We start from the raw sequence: 15,327 nt of genomic DNA, 5'->3' as shown, positions 1-15,327 counted from the left end.
CTCTCTCACACATTCTTTCACGGACGACTAACACTCATCGAAAATGACAATATTGAGGTATATACACATATATCGATACATTGCTCTATACATATCATACGTAACTGAAGAGGTGATAGAATAAAGCAAAAAACAGGACTCTGCGACAAATGTCATCTTGTTTGCGATGGAGTCTATCATCATTTGCACAGTTGAGGCAAGTCTGTGCTTGTGATGTCGCAAACTTGAAACATCAGAGGGGACAGGAAACATCAGTATGGCAAGAAAGAGCAGTCTCTTCGAACACGTTGCTGGCATAGAATTGCATCAACAATCTGATTACTTATATTTCACTAATATTTTAACTCTTTCCCCTTTAATGCTTTGCTGACAGAGCTGGCAAGTTTGATGGCTGGGAATATCACATTCTCCTCCAAGTATTTGTTTCCTTGGATGCAGAGATGCAATTTGTCACAGCATTGTCAAACAGGAAGCCAGTTGCAGCACCAAAGAATGTCTTCTCCCATGCACTCCATCTCAATAAAGATGCTTTCCCTTCTCTGCAAGGCCATCACAGAACCAATCAAATTTGGCGCCCTTACAAGGGAAAGTTCCTCCAGCATTTCTTTGTTGATTCATGATCCATCATAAGGTCATATAGCTTGCAGTGTTACCACAAATTGGCAGCATTGTATGGACATCACAGCACCACAGTGATTCCATTTTCATCGATAGCATCATTCTTTTGTGTCTGCATAGAATTCATTTCCTTACACATGTGGAATGGCTGGTCTAATAATGCACTGGGACCTCCACCACCTTGCTGTATTCCGGCGGTGGGTCGTCGTTGCCGTCTGAGCCGTAACCACCCGAACGGAATCCGCTTGATGAGTCGGACGAGACAGACTCCTCACTCTTGCTGGTGCTGTTGCCATGGCGATGATGATGATGATGGCCCGTGTGGTGATGATGGTGGTGGTGGTGGTGGTGATGGAAGACGGGATTAGACATGGTTTGCTGGAGTGATTCCAGGCCCGGCAAGCTGTTGTGCCGATGCAGCACTAGACGCGAGGATCCCGTTGTCGTTGTCGTCGACTTCGTCGTGGAAGAATTGTCCAGGTCATCGCAGGGGTCGGATGAAACATCCGTCAGGCTGGCATGTATGGAGGTTGGCCGTCTCTCCAGGCTGCTGCACACGGGCCGCTCATCCTCCAGCTGGTAGGTGGAGGTGCTTGGGTTCTGCTGGTAGCCAGAAGTGCTTGGAAGTGAAATGTCTGTGACCTCCAGGGCGTCGACCCCCATCGCCACCTGACCGTCGGTGGATGATGTGGCAACGACCTCGCCATCCTCATTGTAGAAGGAGATTGGCCTCGATGCTCTCTGCTCATCATAGGCCACATCAAGGTCCAGGTATTCCTGTAGCACCATGGGCAAATGAAAAGCATTGAGGATTAGAAGAGATCAGAGGAAAGCAATTCAAAACACTGATTGTAAAGTCAGATTGGGCTGATGTTAGATATCAAAAGTTGACAAGGAGTTCTTTCTATGATGATGAGACTAACAAATGTTCCCATCAATCAAACATATTTATAGGATACCATTTGGAGAAATGAACTTAGCTTCAAGTCATGATCATAGAGGAGCAAAGGTGTTATTGTGTTCAGCATTGGCAGGTGCAGCAAGATTATTTTCATTAGGGGATGATCTTGATCATATCATTGGGATGATCTTGATCATATCATGAGAAAGAGCTAAAGTTATCATCCCTGAGTAATACTCAAAGCGGACATTTCCCATACATTAGACACTGGACATCTTCTGAATCAAACTTTGAGTAAAAAAAAAAAAAAAAAAAAAAAAAAAAAATCCCTCTTTGCCATCTGTGTTAAGAAACAACTGAGTGAACCGCTGCGTGAGTTGCACCAACCTGCTTGACGTTGGCAGCTAGCTGGTCTCCCAGTTTGTGGACCAAGTCGCTGAAGTTTGGTCTCTCCTTGGGTTCCGTGTTCCAGCAATCTAGCATGATGTGATAGCTGTCAAACAGAAGACACAAGCATAGGAGATATTATGGAACACAGCAAATATTATGGAACATTTTACATGTGCCCATACAATACCACCATTCCTGGATACTTTTTAATATCATTTAAGTCCCTGATACTCAGGCAGACACTTTGATAGAACTCAATTCTAGGAAATTCATAGGCACTGAATACTGAATGAATTGAAAGAAACAAATACATTTCCAGAACACAGATCTCATCAAGTTAAAAGAAATATCATATGATTCCACCAAATTAATTTATTTTACAACCTTATTGCTGAATACTGCATTTGCTGTTGTATCGAGCCAAATTACTGAGTGTCAAATATCATGTCCCTAGTGACTACACGTGGGAAGAATATTTTGAGGAGTGAGCACAAAAAAGAGACTATTCTCTTTAACTATTTAGAGCTGACAACATAAAAACAGGTGCATTCTGTGCTGTTGTGCAAGGCCAGAGGTTCAGCTAAGGGGGCGTCTGCTTACATTTCATGTGGTGCATAGTCCGGTGCACACATCCGGTAGCCACTCTTAAGGCGTTTGTAGAACTCCTCGTCTACCACCACACCAGGGTATGGTGATCCGCCCAGAGCAAAGCACTCCCACATGAAGACACCATAGGACCACCTGCAAATTGGCAACATATATGTTAGTTCACTGGAAATTGGCACACATTAAATAGTATTCAGTCATGATTTCACAATTTAGCTTAGCATCTAACAAATTCATATCTGCCCCCCCCAAAAAAAAAATATATAAATCTATATTTTCCCGACATAATAAGGCTTTTGTGATGATGCATCACAAATATTTTGGTCATATGATATCTTCCAGAGGCATTCTTGGTAAACATTAACCGCCAAAACAATAATATGAACATTAGAATAACCCCCTGCTTATCAAATGCTGTTTGATATCTCATGATCTTCTCAAATAACCCTTTTGCATCAAATCCATCCCTGTTAGAGAAATCAGTGTAGCTCAGTGAAAAATAAAAGGTTGTTGCAAAGGTCTTCACTGAAGGTCTCAACAGTGACTTCATGTAACCGAGTTTAAACACCAAATTTTACACCTATATATAGGCCTAAACTTTACAATGGCAGTATGCCATCATATAAAGGCCCACTGCAGAGGTGGAAGTTTATCAGAGACACACTCGGAAGATGAAGCGAGGTCTACGTGAGTAGAAGGACAATAAAGAGTCAATATGACATAGCGTGTACTCACACGTCGCTGTAAACGGTGAAGACCTTGTCAAAGATGGATTCTGGCGCCATCCATTTGATAGGAAGACGACCCTAGGAGGATAAACAAAAAATTGATGAGAGTCTAGAGTCAATGCTAAATGCAGATGATAAAAGTGTGGATATGGAAGTGAACAATATACCCATAGATCTGATTGAAAGCTGAAATATTTGTAGTGCCATTGGGTGGTAAAAACAGCACAGATGGGATGCTCTTCAGCTGTGCTTCTCAACCAGCGAGCCATAAAGCTCTCGCAGGTGGGCTGTGATGTCTTCTCAAAATAAGATTTAGACAAAAAAAAAAGATTTGTAATCAATCTAACTGAGCCTTAAAAAAACACCCTCTAAGGACCCTAAGGAAGACCAGCAATGCCATGTTGGCATCGCTGAATATGGGCCATCCAGCCATTGTCTTTTACTTGGAATATAAAATCAATCAATTAATCAAACAGTGGGCTTCAGGTTTAAAAATGTCAATTGAGAAGCACAGCTCTACGATATAGGGCAGGGTTTCTTGTCTTATTTATAGTTATATATTATGTATATATATATTATTCATTGTTCAGCTCAATGATAGCCAAGCACTAAATGACTGAAACCATCTGAATTACTGTCAGTATCATTAGCTTTGATGATTACGTCACAAGTGTTTAACATAGTGGTCCAGTGAGGAATAAAACAAGCTCTATCTAACTGCATGGCATTTCTTGTTCCTGTCTCCTGGAAAATTTTGATGGTTTCAATATGATTCATGCATGCTCTGGGCTTTCAAGTTCTTTTTTTCACATTCCTAAGCCATCCTTAAAGGACAAGTCTACCTTCATATAAATGTGGATTGAGTGAATGCAGCAGTATTTGTAGAATACATCAGTGAAAGTTTGGGGAAAATCAGACAATCCGTTCAAAAGTTATGAATTTTTAAAGTATATGCACAGTCACTGCTGGACGAGAAGACTACTAGAGTGTATGATGTCACATGCCTACAACGATATAAGGAAAATATAGAGAATTTCACAAAATTTTACTTTTTGAAAAAGGTACACATTTCCTCGACTCATCACTGACATATGTTAAGGGTAATATTATTCCCCCTTGCCTTCTGAAAGAGGGAAGTCAAGTGCTCTTTTATTATGCGAGAAAAGTGAAAATATCTTGAATTTTCCTTATACTTTCTTTAAATCGTTGTACTCATGTGACATCACAAGCTGTAGTAGTCTTCTCATCCAGCAGTGACTGAGCAGAAAGTTCAAAAATTCATAACTTTTAAACGGATTGTCCGAATTTCCTCAAACTCTTGCTGATGTGTTCTATTAATATTGCTGCATTCATTCAATCCACATGTCTATGAAAGTGAACTTGTCCTTTAAAGTCTCCTTTTCTGATGCATCTGTGTCTGTCCAAAGGAAGCTCTGTATTTTTTTTTCTCTCTAAAATCAAATAAGTACCAAAACTTTAGAAAAGAAGCTTTTGACACAATACCCAGTATAATGAGATGAACAAAAAAGCTATTTCTGAAGTTCTCTGCTCGTACTTGGCATCTGAAATATCTAGTGCATTGTGGTTTTCTGTTAAACAACCATAATATATTACACTTACCCCTGTCTGAGTCACATAGTCGGGATCTGAGTATATATCTCTAGAGAGACCAAAGTCACAGATCTTAACGATGTTATTCTCCCCCAACAGTACGTTTCGTGCAGCCAAGTCGCGATGAATACACTGTAAAAAGGAAGGAAACGTCACCAGAATTAGTTTTCTTGAGCACTGAAAAAAGACCACAAGAACACATGAAGAAAGAATTGCTTCATACTTCTATTTGCAGAATATTATTAGGCAGCACAGAGTTAACGAAAATGTCCTTGCTGAAAGGAATCTTGGCATTTCTTACAAAAATGAAAGCTAGGTAATAAGTTGCCAATTTCAGAGTTGAAAGATTCTTCCTCCCACTCACTGCTACATGTGTAGAGCGCCATCTGGAGTCCAGGGATAGTGCAATAATTAAGGGCCAAGTACGCTGGAATCAGAGATGCCCACGATTAACTCTCTTTTGTGACCAGATTAGCATTTGATACGACTGTCAGATCGAGAGAAAAGAAAGAGAGAAACACTCACCTTCTTGGATGCCAGGAATTCCATGCCCCTCGCCACCTGGAATGAATAGCAGATAAGATCCTTCAGGGTGAGTGGTTCCTCTTTCTCCATGTACTCAAACACATCATCATCTCCTACTTCCGTCAGCGAACCCCCCATGTGGCTGGCCGCGCCCGCCCCCACCTCGCCCCTGCTGCTGCCCCTCGAGGATCGGTTGGTGGTGTTCATCGGGAGAGGTGACAGGCACTCGGGCTCGGCAACATAGTTTTTCCGCTTGGTCTTGAGGTAGTCGGACAGGTTGCCAAAGGGACAGAACTCGGAGATGATGTACAGATCTGGCATGGTGGAAAAGGAGGAAGGATTTAATCATAAAGTCATATAATATTCATCTTTACACAGAAACAGCTTAAAGTTAATGATTTACACTTAGGGGCCCAAGTAGACTTCTCTATTGAAATCCATACTGTAACACATACTGTAAAAGTGGAAATTTTTGCGGTGTTGAAATTTTTGCGCATTTCGCGCAACCAGAAGCTAGCGTGAAAATAAAAGCACGCAAATATTTTTGCGTGCCATATGTTCCAGTTAGCTGATGTCTTGATTCCGCGGAATTAAAAACACGCGAAACTCTTCTTGCCTGACCAAGCGTGAAAAATTAGTCGCACGAAAATATCCACTTTTACAGTAGATCATCTGAAACAGGTATTTTGGGTGTTCTGTGTTTGTCGTTGTTGTTGTTGTTAATTCAATTTGTCCTTGTGTATTTTCTCTACCAATGAAAGAAATTGTTTAAAGAAAAAGTGAGAACAAAAGGATGTATTAGCTACATATCAGATTGCCAGTTCAAAGAGACTATAGAAGCCTTGAGACAATCAACATACCTTTCTTTGTGCAAGCTCCGAGCAGGTTGACAATGTTGAGATGCGGGCCAAGGTGGATCAACATCTTTAGCTCCGTCATCAGGGCCTTCTTCTCACTCTCTGCAGCATCCTCTGAAGTCAAGACCAAGGACAATTACACAGCAATTATTACAAAACTGGCTTCAGGTGAAGGACAGTTCACAACACACAAACACCACATCGCACATCAATGTCAGAACAGAATACCAGACGACAAGATGCTCACAAACTTGACACAAAAATGTTTGTGGAGATGGGAGTTACTTATCAAGAGAGAGTTGATTGGCTGGTGCTCAAATCTCCTGGTGAAAAGGATGATAATGATTGCTCGTGCTAGTATCTTCACCCTAGTTATTTGTGGGTTTCAATAGAAATATTAAATGTCACTGTAAAAGTGTTGCAACCAGAAAACCAAATTATTGTGGACTACACTTGTGTTGAAGTCAAAACTTTCATCAACGGAAAACTCTGTCATCCATAAGTTACAGAAAGTACATTTAAGCTGCACAAAAACTACATAACTACAGACACATACAAACACGAACGCACACATAAACACTCAAGACAAGCACAAAACAGTAGATAGAAGTAGTCATACCTTTCAGCATTTTTACTGCAACAACTGTACATGTATCCACAGCATCAATCCCAAAAGCTGAGGCCTTCATGACGCGACCAAATGCACCACGCCCAATGATGGGACCTGTTCAAAGAAATGGTCATGTTTGACACATTAAACCAATGAGGACGAGTTTGCTACATAACACATATTTCCCATTGACATCTGCTCAGGTAGACTCCGGATCAGTCTCCCACAGGTTAAGCTGTTTAGCATCACAACATGATTGGAAATTGCACTGTCATGAACCAAGGAAGTCCAAACACATTGCAAAATGACCAGAAGCTTGACAAATGACGTCTATTCAGGAAGCGACAGCATAAGATAGGTAATAGTATTAAGCATGTGAAATGTGTGAATATTTCAGCCATTTCAAAATCAATTTTCATCAAATAAGCTTTGAATTCCTCTCAGAATTGTATGCTCTCTCATATTTCATAAGAGGTTTCTCAGTATCTCGCAAAAAAGTTGAAAACCTGAAGCCCCATCCCAAACAAAACTATATCATCCCTTTAATGCTTTGAGAGTAACTGCTACACCCTTCATCAGGATATGGGGGGGGGGTTAAATATTGGTAAAAACCTTCAGATTTGCTGCCGCATGCAAAAGGGGGGGTGGGGGTGGAAGGGGATGAGGATAGCGATGATGTCACTCACCTATCTTGAGTCTCTCTCGGGGGAACTCCCACTTGGAGTCATAGGGCAGGTGTTCGCAGATGTCCAGCAGGTCGTTGTAGTCGCCGATGGATATAGGCAGGAGCATGTCGTCTCCACCAGCGATGTATTTGGGACGCAGCTGATGGGGTGGGATAGACAGGAGGGACATACAGGGGTTGAGGGAGGCGGCTAAGAAAGCGTATCATATTAAAACTGTGCTCTAGTCATTCTTACTTTCTCTCTCACCTTCTCTCTCTCCTTCTCCATTATGTCTTTCACTCTTCTTTGATAACAATTTCAATTCTTTTTCTCTCTCTCTCACACATACAAAAATACGTAAACAAAAATCCATTGATATTCTTACTGTATATGCCATATATTTAGCCTGTTTAATTTTCTCGAATGGAGACTTCCTGACAATATTGTGAGTGGAGTACAGTGCCGAACAGAGAAATGTATGCATGCATGTTATATTCATAGTGGGATTAGAGTAAATATTTTCGCGTATTTTTGAATTGGTAAAGTGCACCTGACTCACAAACTTAATGAACATAAAAACCTATGACATATTTGGCATATAAAGTACTTTTTTGACTATTTGATATCTAATCTATCTTATGTATTACTCTCAATCTTTCAATATCTTTCTCTTATTACCTTCCTGATCCTGACAATGATCATTATGAGGATGATGACGGCAATGATGAGCACGGTCACGGCTGCTAGGGCGTAGTTACGCTTGGCGGTGCCAGATGTTTGGAGATGAATAGGCTCTCCACTGAGGTCTGAAGAGGAAAGGAGGGAAGCCATTTTGATTCGATTGCAAAATGAAGCGGTAGGCATGTACAAAACCCTGTCAAAATTTATGATAATGATACAACAGCAAGGGAGGTAATGGCTTCAAACAGATCCCTGAAAAGCTCGGTAGTATCTTTTGAGAGTGGAACCACGTACTGGACGAGTTTGATTGCAAAATGCTTTAAGTGCCATACTTAATAATTCAAAGTAAATCCATCATCAGATACAGTAAAATAAAACCTTTCAAATGATACCTCCCTCATTGCATAATAAATATTCTTTAAGTTGTGATAGAAAAACTGTGTATTTTCTTATTATTTTCCTTGTATTTTAGTAGGTTTAATTACAAATGTCTAATATTGACAAGAATGGAGTTAACTGGTTTTGCAATCGAACTCTTTATCTTTAGCTCCAGCTTCACACCCACCTATCTTAAGACTGACAGTGCGGATGCCACTGCCCAGCCTGTTGGTTGCATTGCAGGTGTAGGTGCCCTCTTGGGGCTGGTCGATACCATGAAGCACCAGGACGCCTTCGCTGTTGTTGTACATGTGTGCTGGGAGGCGGTGCTTGCCACGCCCCTCTGTCACCTCCCCTTTCCCCTCTTCCCCCTTTTCCTCCTCCGGTGCTTCCGGCTCAAAGTGCCAGACGATGGTGGGCTTGGGGTTGCCTCCGTCATGACACGTCAAATTGGCTGCGGCCCCCTTGGCAACCAGTTCCACGCTCTCCTTCACCTTGACGTAGGGTTGCTCTGTAAAATCACAGTTCCACAGGGAATATTTTTTGGTGATCGTAAATCAAGTAATTCTGGGATTGGCACATGATATTACTCTCAATGTATGATACTGCTGCCACCAGCTCCACATTTTCATCTCTTTCCATGAATTGATATTCTCGACATACAAAATCTTGCATGATGCTTCTTAGAGCAATATATTTCAACAGTTTCCTAACTATTAAAGTTGTCCTTGTGAGTCATAATTACTTCTTCATTGTGACATATGCCACTATCATAGTGCACCAAGGGCACAAGCTCTACAAGTTTTACCAATAAGTAATTACAAATCTTTTCTCTAGCCTTCAATGACTAATATGATCATTACATCTCAAAGCTATAAAAAAAAAAAATCCCCTTAGGTTTAGGATATGGCCTAATAAAAGTTCAGGGCCCTGTTTTATGAAGAGTTATGATTGATTATATAGTTGATTTCTATCATAAGTCTATGGCAGCCTGTGTGGTAAGGGAATTTATGATTGATTATATCTTTTGATAAAACGGGGCCCTGGAGTATAATTGCAAATAGCCTGTTAAAATGAGAACAACATCGCTCTATGAAAAGTTCTACTCTCATCTAGATACATTACATAAAAGACCAATAAGCATTTAGGGCGGATTCCACCATGTACCTTGAACAATAATGAAGGCTGAACTGTTCACATGACCTCTCAGGTTTGAAGCCTGGCACATATAACGGCCGCTGTCGATGATGTCGATACGTGTGCGCTGGATCTCTGAGAACATGGTGATCCCATCCGAGAGCGTCTCAGAAATGGCCAGCGCCTCCAGAAGCACGCCATCCTTGTACCATGTGATGGTTGGCGGAGGAACACCGGTCGCCTCGCATCTCAGCGTGAGGTCCTCTTTGCTCTTGTCGATGATGGTCGTGTTGAAAGCACGGACAATCTCAGGGGCTTTGGTGGCTGGATAATGGACATCAAAGGTTAGGAAAAATGAGATGATACAGGGTATAAGGTATTGACCGATTCGGGTTCGTTGAGGGCAGCAGACATTTTACGGCACAGGGCGCATCCATAGTGGGTGTATCAGCCGACCCCCCCTGCTCTCCCCCACCCCGGGGCAACATGTTTACACGCACTTGTAACAAAGGTTCGCGCACTAAGCAAGCATTCGCGCACTCAGTACGAGACGCCTATTGGCTAAAGCAGTTTTTCATTCTGCGCGCGTGCTAATGTAGGGAGAGGGGTGGGGGAGTGCGGAGGGGGGGGGGGGGTCGGCTGATACACCCACTATGGCTGCGCCCATGCCAAAAATACACATAGCGCGTCACAGAATCGGTCAATAGCATAGATACATAGACAACAGAAGATGAACTAATTGCCCATGACAACAAGTTGGGTCATGTATGCATCCAGTTGCCTCATTCAAGACAATGCGAAGCATCAAGGTTGTAGTTTGGCCATCTGATTTTAATCCGTTGAGGACGGGTCCCGAGTATACTCGGGCAAGTGTCTATGGGAAATGCGTATTGTAGCAAAATCAGCCCCGTCCTCAACGGGTTAATATAGCAAACCCAATCTACACCGGTGAAACATATGATGAAGTAAGAGAAAGAATGAGAAATTGAGTGACAACACAACTCTTTGTCACTAAAAGTGAATGAAAACGGTTTATAGAAGTGGATGATAAACAGATAATGAGGAATTACTACATGCCCCTTACCTCTAACAGAGACAGTAGTGGTACTGGTATGTTCTCTCCTATGCTTCCTGTTGTTGTTGTTGTTGAGGATGCTTTGGGCAACGCACATGTAGACTCCGTTGTCAGAGCGGCCGACATCACGGACGTGGAGCACCGATACATTGGAGAGGCCCTCAGAGTGCGTTGTGATGGTGATGCGCTGGGCTCGGGGGCGCAAGAGCCGTGTCCTGTTGTTAGAGCTCTTGAATTTCCACTGCAGGACGGAAGAGAATCATACAGATTTTGAATATTCCCTTTATTAAGTTTGACAAACTGAACGACACAAAAAAGTGTTCCCACTGATCCCGAGTCATAGCTATTGCTTGAATCTTGCTCTGTTTGTGCATTTAATGTTTCTTTATTTCAGTTTACAGAAGATATTTAACCTGAATAAATGTACGATCGAACTTACTCTCCAAAAATGTTAAAATTTTGGAATAGAACAAAGAGAAAAATAGTTAGTGCTTTACATAATACAAGCTGAATTTTCTCCTTTGAACTCAACACCAGTAAACAAAAGCAGCAATTACAGTGACATTTGTATGTAGTGACCATATTTTCTTCTGCAACATGAGTGAGAAATCCTGTTCAAAGGAACGGAAGATATGATGTTTGTAAAATGTCCAAATAGCCTTCTTTTAAAGAAATGGGAGTCACAATCACTCAATCAGTTAAAAATGGTGATATCCACACATTTGATTCCTCACATGAAACATTCAATAAGATATTCAAAAGTTCTATTATTTTGTCATCACTAAGCGATAAGAGACAATTTGTTATCCTGATGCGATTTAACTAACACTGATCTAAATATATTTTGCCCAAATGGAAAGCTTCTTGCACCTATGGACTACATACTGTCTGTCATAATTCACAGGCAGAGTCATATTGCTTATATATTCTCCCAAGGAGACATATGAGTATAAATATGTGCTTTATATGAATAGATATATTGTATAGTGCACCTCAACATTCGGAAACATGTAGGGGCTGCCCTTGCATGCGATGGTGAGGTTGTGCTTCTCATACACCTCCTGGGTTTGGTCCACGATGGACAAGCCTTGGTCCACATCTGAAAAGGAACCAGCAATACGTCACATATGTAACCTGGAACTAAATCTACTTTCTACTGGCCTGCACATTATAAATGTAAACCCATGGTTCTGAAAACTCTCATATGTGAAACTTAATCAGGTTGTTACGCAACATTCCAATGTCAACATTGATATGAAATATGCAACAATAAGAATAAAAGTCTTACAAGGCGTAAATAAAATGAAAGACAACAATGCATTATTAGTGAAGTGTGTTTTTTTTTCACCAATTAGCACAGATGTCTGGATCCCCTAGACCCTGTTGTATCTCTATGGTCTTCCTGTTGGACTGAGGTACACTGCTACACATAAGTGGGCTTGCTAATCTACAACTAGGTCATGTTTGAATGGATTGCTGAATGCTGAGGAAAAAGCTTGGTAAGTTATGGTAAGTACCCAGTCATGTTAAAGGGTTAGGTATTTTAATGATGTATGAGACTTCTTATTTCTTATGAAGCACTCTAGTAAGAATAACCCAATGCTAAGTTGCATTGCCTACTATTACTGCCCTCTCTCATATCAAAAAGATCAAGAAAGCATCTAAAATGATGAGAAAATTCCACAAGGAGCCACACCTGTTGGGATGACCCTCTGGTACTTGATTCTGGGTTCAAACCATGTCGAATTGACCACACAGCGCAGCATTCTGGGTTGGGTCAGAACGCTGACGTCCACGGCGACCTCTGCCACGAGGTGATTCGGATGGAGGCGAGAGGGGAGCTCCTTCCAGCGACCGGCCCCGCCCTGCTGCCTGGGAGTGAGGCAGGTGGCATCAGGTGTGGCACACTCCCCCCACTCCCACCACACTCTGGAGATGGGGCGGCCCACCGCTGTGCAGTTAAAGATGTAATGGCGGGTGTTGAGGAAGAGAACCGGGTCACTGGGGTCCAGGGGGGAGGGATGCGGAGACACTGTGATGGAAATTTCTGGTTCCACTATAAAACGTGAGAAAAAGAGAAAATGAGTTAAGAATAAATGAAGTAAATGTGCATTATGACAAAAATGCTGTGAATGTTTAAAATTTCCACAATCCATGTTTGATGGAGAAATAGTCTACATTCGGTTGTTGTTGTATCATTCAAATTAACAAACACTCTACGTACAATCTTTCTTAATACTGTACATCAAAATATTTCTGGTACTTCACTTTTATTGTGAGAGACTGCAATGTTAGAATCCTCTATGCCAACAACATATTTAACAGAATATCAAACTAACCATTCACATATTGAAAAGGTTCTAGGAAATGAAATAAAAATTTCAAGAATACTTTTCATCTCCAAAAATATATCTAATGTCACCTGTTTGGTCACCGATGATCTTACCATGGACGATGACCTGAATGGTGATACTCTCCTGGACATCTCCATTGTCACCAATGAGGGTGTAGTTCCCAGCGTGGTCCTCCCCAATGTCAGTCAGCCTCACCAGGGCCAGGTCCTGCTGGATGCGACCTCTGATGCGGCGCCGCTGGTTGATGAGCCCGTCCAGCTCCTCCCCGTCTTTGAACCAGGTGAACTCGGCCACGGGAAAGTAGCGCAGCAGCACCATGATCTTGTCGCGCTCTTGACCTTTGACCAGGTGGAGCACTCGCCCCTTCAGGGGGTTCATGTGGATGTACCCTTGGTCTGATGTTTATGGATTGAAGAATACATTAAGTGACAAAAGTGTCTTCATAATACCTTGTACGCATAATTCCTCCCAATCATGGTATCTAGAGGTACTATATCATAAGACCACATCAGGGGCGGATCCAGGAATTCCGTAAAGGGGAGGTGCCATTACAAATAAAAGGGGGGTGCACCCCATTTTTTTTTAATTTCTTTTGTTTTTAACAAAAAATAAAAGGGGGGGGGGGCATGCCTGATGTACTCCCCCCCTGGATCCGCCAAAAAAACATTGCACTGTACACCCAACCTGCTCAGCAAACTTTGCAGTGTTCACTGGATTACTACATACTTCTGATGAGTCTGTACGATTTGTGGTCATGGAACGTGGCAACATAACATATTTCCTGTCATCAGCGAAGGAGTATTCCAAGGAACATCCCGGCACTTTTTCAGTGAGTACTCAGAAATCTGAGGCAGTACTGAACACTCAACGGTTATTAGCAGAACTACTGCTGCACTCAATCAGAGACACATATTTCCTGAGATTTTGGCATTATGATATCTGCACACATTACTGATTAAAAACCAAAGAAATGAATATATATGTGCAGCTTGATGCTTGAAGATTTTACGTGAACACTTGGCACTTTCTTGCCATGTTATAAAGTTAATTTGTCAAGCTCTGTTTCCACATTTAATAGAGGACATACAAAAAGTCACAATGAAAATCACACAACAGATCAAACAAATATTTATATTTGCTAACTACCAGTGGAAATGGACTGTGTGCACTAATCTTTTGACAGATTCTCTCAAGGGGTTATGAGACATTTATTGTAATGAATCACATCTATGAGTACAGGATAACTGCTGCTCTATTCAGAGGGACGACTTTTTATACTGTCAAAAACTGGACGTAAACCTACCCAGGGTTTCGACCTGTGTGCTGGTGTTGCCGCTGCCCTTGTGATTACTGGCCGTGCAGGTGTAGGTGCCGTTGTCAATGGCACTAGCCTCATTGATGATGAGGGTACCCATAAACTGGCGGTAGGCACGGAATGTGTTGGAGCCCTCTACAGGCACCTTCACCTCCTGAGAGGTCTTCCTGATGATGTAGTTGTTTGGATCGTGAGGATGCTACAGAGACACAAGACAAGAAACAAACAATTTGCGATTTGGTGCTTGACAACTTACGCAAGGAATACCACAGTCGATACAATCAATGCTTCCTGTACTGGCGGGTTGTGACCAACGCTTTCTTATTAATGCTACATTGATATGGACATGTCACATGTGATCTTCCACTCTACACCAGTATTACACATTTTCTCTGAAAGACTGTTACATTAAACAGGCTTCTTGTCACTGATTAGAACTAATGTAAAATTTGCTTGCCTTTAACAAATAATGACAGTCCTTTGCAATTAAATGACAATGCATCTAGTTGGTTTAAATAGTTGAATCCACTGAGGAAGTGTAAGATACTGGATACATGGGAGGACAGTGTGCGCAAGTAAATAGAGAAATATGAACTTACATTGAGTGCTGGGTAGCTCCACTCCCACATCACCTGGACACTGAGGGGTGCGTCCACCTTGCAGGTCACATTAAACGTCTCCCCATGGATGACCTCTATGGGACTCTCAAGCCTGGGAGCTGGGATCGGCGCCTTAGCTGAAAAGCAAAAAAAGCAGGGACAAGAAAAAAAAAAAACGTACGGTAAAGCTTTTCCTTGATTAGCTAATTGTAAGGAGCATAGGCACTAGTTCCCTTTGCTAGTGATTTATAACATCCTTTTAATGGGCCCTTTTGAA

At 41.8% G+C, this 15,327-nt stretch overlaps 1 protein-coding gene across 1 annotated transcript in view; it reads right to left on the bottom strand.

The window, feature by feature from the left end:
• Window positions 1-610: 610 nt before the first annotated feature.
• Window positions 611-15,327, bottom strand: part of LOC140234849 (vascular endothelial growth factor receptor 1-like) — a 96,057-nt gene continuing 81,340 nt past the window's right edge. The window contains exons 9-25 of the mRNA XM_072314895.1: window positions 15,051-15,187; window positions 14,440-14,650; window positions 13,229-13,531; window positions 11,775-11,881; window positions 10,792-11,023; window positions 9,738-10,031; window positions 8,758-9,081; window positions 8,190-8,317; window positions 7,533-7,671; window positions 6,856-6,960; window positions 6,240-6,350; window positions 5,380-5,693; window positions 4,864-4,986; window positions 3,251-3,321; window positions 2,510-2,650; window positions 1,907-2,012; window positions 611-1,395 (exon numbers count right to left, since the gene is read on the bottom strand). Coding sequence (XP_072170996.1) covers window positions 772-1,395; window positions 1,907-2,012; window positions 2,510-2,650; window positions 3,251-3,321; window positions 4,864-4,986; window positions 5,380-5,693; window positions 6,240-6,350; window positions 6,856-6,960; window positions 7,533-7,671; window positions 8,190-8,317; window positions 8,758-9,081; window positions 9,738-10,031; window positions 10,792-11,023; window positions 11,775-11,881; window positions 13,229-13,531; window positions 14,440-14,650; window positions 15,051-15,187 — 3,470 coding nt within the window. The 3' untranslated portion in view covers window positions 611-771. The remainder of the gene's footprint in view (window positions 1,396-1,906; window positions 2,013-2,509; window positions 2,651-3,250; window positions 3,322-4,863; window positions 4,987-5,379; window positions 5,694-6,239; window positions 6,351-6,855; window positions 6,961-7,532; window positions 7,672-8,189; window positions 8,318-8,757; window positions 9,082-9,737; window positions 10,032-10,791; window positions 11,024-11,774; window positions 11,882-13,228; window positions 13,532-14,439; window positions 14,651-15,050; window positions 15,188-15,327) is intronic.

This window comes from Diadema setosum, chromosome 11, assembly GCF_964275005.1.
Source record: "Diadema setosum chromosome 11, eeDiaSeto1, whole genome shotgun sequence".
NCBI classification, from domain to species: Eukaryota; Metazoa; Echinodermata; class Echinoidea; order Diadematoida; family Diadematidae; genus Diadema; species Diadema setosum.
The sequence above is the reverse complement of the archived record's forward strand: the minus strand, read 5'-3'. Positions and strand labels throughout refer to the sequence as shown.